Source organism: Mastomys coucha, chromosome X (genome assembly GCF_008632895.1).
Source record: "Mastomys coucha isolate ucsf_1 chromosome X, UCSF_Mcou_1, whole genome shotgun sequence".
NCBI classification, from domain to species: domain Eukaryota; kingdom Metazoa; phylum Chordata; class Mammalia; order Rodentia; family Muridae; genus Mastomys; species Mastomys coucha.
The window spans coordinates 140,251,438-140,255,483 of NC_045030.1; the positions used below are offsets into that span (position 1 = coordinate 140,251,438).

The 4,046-nt window shown below is 38.6% G+C and overlaps 1 protein-coding gene across 1 annotated transcript in view; it reads right to left on the minus strand.

Moving 5' to 3' along the window:
- Lrch2 (leucine rich repeats and calponin homology domain containing 2) overlaps positions 1 to 4,046 on the minus strand; it is a 64,984-nt gene that overhangs the window by 35,793 nt on the left and 25,145 nt on the right. Inside the window, exon 6 of the mRNA XM_031379776.1 lies at positions 465 to 620. Within this exon, the coding sequence (XP_031235636.1) occupies positions 465 to 620 (156 nt within the window). The remainder of the gene's footprint in view (positions 1 to 464; positions 621 to 4,046) is intronic.

Genomic DNA, 4,046 nt, shown 5'->3' on the forward strand with positions numbered 1-4,046 from the left:
CACACACACACACACACACACACATGAAGGAGTTCAGCAATAAAGCACTTCCTTAGATTGAAGACTCAACATTGGAAAACGAAATGAACATTAGCTTAAGGATAAAAGCCACCTCCAAAATCTCTTCCTCTTCCCTCAGAGTCAGTTGAAAGTCAAATTCAACTAGCCATTACAAGTATTAATATGGTGATCAAAAGTAGGTTAACAGTTGCCACAGAGAGGATGTCAATGCTGTAACTTATACTGTAAAATATTTACATTTTCTGTGCTAAAATAACTACCTAAAGAAAAATCTCACATTTAGTTCAGTATCACAGAGGTTATTCAATGAAAACAATTCAATGAAGTTTTTTAACCACTGATTTAATGAGGCTAAATATATTCAGTATACTCATGAATTATAAATTTCTTTTAAAACAACAGAACACAATCATTGTCTGAAGCTGTAAGACTTTTTACTTTACCTGTCTGTAAGGGGCTGAGAAGGCATTCTTTTATTCAGTGATGGGAGATCCAGGGAGTCTGGTTTCTTATCCATCCTACAACAAGCTTGTATATTTAAGTACTTAAATATGTGTACTTTACCCTTTAAACATATCTGTAAACGAAAAACATGAAGTATTTAGTAACAACTTTAAAGTCAAATATTTATTTATTTTTATGTGTATGACTGCTTTGCCTGCAAGAATGTACACCATGTGCATGCCATATGGCAGAGTTCACAGGGAGGACATAGGCTGCCTGGAATTAGAGTTATAGATAATTATGAGTCACCAAGTGGTTGCTGGAAAACAAACTCAGGTACTCTTCAAAAAGAGGAAGTGTACTTAACTGCTGAGTGTTCTCTCTGTCCCATAATTGCAAATATAATGGAACACTATCAAGTGATTTATATATTGAAATAATCTCAAATTTTGCTAAGATATCACAACCAATATGTTCATAAATTATGTGTGTGGAGCAAGATAGGAAAATGTGACAATACTGTAATAATAAAACTCTAATATAATTTTATCAAAGAGTGTTCTATATTATTTTTTCTTAGTTGATAATAGATCTTTTTATAAAATACATTCTGATCATGGTTTCCCCTAACTCAACTCAGATCCTCTCAACTTCCAACTCCAACCAAATCCACACCCTTTTTATTTAATACTATTATTATGCTACAAAATAAAATTTATAAACTAAATAGAACATAAAGATGCTGAAATACATACTTCATTCTCATAAAACCACAAAACCAAAATTAGAAACCACAATATATAAACAAAAGTTCTATAAGATTTTAAAAAAATAGCTCAGACAAATCATTATGAGACAATAAAAAAGCTTTCAAAAATACAATTGATTTCATTTTATTTTAGCCATCTACTGAGTTAGAGATGGGGCTTGTATCTAGATCCTCTCTCCACAGGTCCCAATTACTTAAACCAGTATAAATTCTAGCGGCATTATAAATATGTATCTTTATATTCACAAATAAGTTTAGCTCTCAGCCCTCATTACAGAGCTTCTTTTTGCAGTTGATGGGGATGATTAAAGAAAGCCACAACTACAAGAACCCTGTGGAAGAGGAGGTGGAAAGATCGTAAGACCCAGAAGGTATGGGGGACACCAAGGAAATAAAGCCTTCTAAATACACCAGGACCAACGCACACATGAACTCACAGAGACTGCATTAGCATACACAGGGCCCTCATGTTTCCAGGGCTGAGAAAGGAAATACACACAAGCCCCCAAACCTAACCCAGAAGTTATGTCCAATTGATAACTACTCACAGATGAAAACTTAGTTTCTCTAATGTAATCTCACTGGGTATACAAATCACTGTGAAGGCCAGACCCCATGCCCAGCAGTAGACACCAACACAAAATAAACAATATTATTTTTGGAGGGCTTTCATTTCATAATTCTTTGTCATTTTATTTTCTTATTGTACAGTCCTTTACTTATATATTGCAGTTTCTGATTTTGTAATTTTAGGTGATTTCTCTGTGTGTTAATGTATATGTCTCTACATTCATGTGTATTTCGTGTGCTTTTTCTTTGATTCTTTGTTTATCAACTTGATAGGCCCTATCCAGATTTATATATTTTATTTTAACTTGTTTTATTATTTTAGATGCCTCTTTGTTTTTTAATGAGAGCAAGAAGAACGTAGATTTCAGTGAGGGGAGAGCTGAGAAGGACTGGGAGGAGTTAAGTGGAGAACCATAATCACAGGATGCTATCTTAAAAAATCTGTATTAGAAGAAGGAGGAGGGGGAGGAGGAAGAAGAGGAGGAGGAGGAGGAGGGGAAGGGGAAGAGGAAGAGGAGAAGGAAGAGAAAGAGGAAGAAGAGGAAGAAAGAGAGAGGCAGAGACACAGAGACAGAGACAAGAAAGAGGTGGGTGGGAGAGAGAAATGGGAGCCCAGTCCTAACAGATACATCTGCAGCATAGCTCTTATTCTTAAGGCACAGGAATATCATAGAAGAGTGGACTAAAAGACTGCAAGAGGCAGAGGACCCAGACATCAGCGAGGCAATAGTCTCTGCTAATAAAAAGCAAGCAGGAGGAGGAGAACAAAAAAGAAGAAAGAAGGAAGAAAAAAGAGAAGGAGGAGGAGGAGGAGAAGGAGGAGGAGGAGGAAGCCACTGTTTTTAATAGCTGAGTAGTATTCTATTGTGTCCATTCCTCTGTTGAGGGACATCTGGATTATTTCCAGCTTCTGGCTACTACAAATAAGGCTGCTATGAAGAACATAGTAGAGCATGTGTCCTTATTACATGTTGAAGCATCTTCTGGGTATATGCCCAGGAGTGGTATAGCTGGGTCTTCTGGTAGTACTATGTCCAATTTCCGGAGAAACCACAAGACTGATTTCCAGAGTGGCTGTACCAGCATGCAATTCTACCAGCAATGAAAGAGTGTTCTTCTTTCTCCATAACCTCACCAGCATCTGCTGTCACCTGAGTTTTTTATCTTAGCCATTCTGACTGGTGTGAGGTGGAATCTCAGGTTTGTTTTGATTTGAATTTTCCTGATGATTAATGATGTTGAACATTTCTTTAAGTGCTACTCAGCCATTCAATATTCCTCAGTTGAGAATTCCTTGTTTAGCTCTGTTCCCCATTTTTAATAGGGTTATTTGGTTCTCTGGAGTCTAATTTCTTGAGTTCTCTGTATATATTGGATATTAGCCCTCTATCAGATGTAGGATTGGTAAAGAAGCTCAGAATAGCCAAGATACAGTTCATAAATGAAATGAAGCTCAAGAAGAAGAAAGACCAAAATATTGATACTTCCATCCCTCTTAGAAAGGGGAACAAAATACCCCTGAGAGGAGATACAGAGACAAAGTGGGGAGCAGAGACTGAAGGAAAGGCCATTCAGACTGTCCCACCTGGGGATCCATCCCATATACAGTCCCCAAATCCAGACACTAATGTGGATGCCAATAAATTCTTGCTGACAGAAGCCTAATATAGCTGTCTCCTGAGAGACTCTGCCAGAGCCTTACAAATACAGAAGTAGAGGCTCACAGCCATCCATTGGGCTGAGCACAGGGTCCCCAATGGAGGAGCTAGAGAAAGGACTGAAGGAGCTGAAGGACCTTGCAGCCCCTTAGGACGAACAACAATATGAACTAACTAGTACCCTCAAACCACCAACCAAAGAGTACACATGATGAGACTCATGGCTCCAGCTGCATATGTAGCAGAGGATGGCCTTGTTGGACATCAATGAGAGGAGAGGCCCTTGGACCTGTGAAGGCTTGATGCCCCAGTGTAAGGGAATGCCCCAGGACAGGGAAGTGGGAGTGGGTGGGTTGGTGAACAGGGGGAGGGGAGATGATATAGGGGGTTTTCAGAGGAGAAACCAGTTAAGGGATAACATTTGAAATGTAAATAAAGAAAATATCTAATAAAAAAAAAAGAGGAAGCCACTGCTGCAGTCGCCACTGCCACCATGATGGGGAGCAGGGAGGAGGGTAAAGAGTGAGGAGTGGGGGTGAATGTGAATGTGATCAGGACACATTGTATGAAGTTCTCTAAAAATT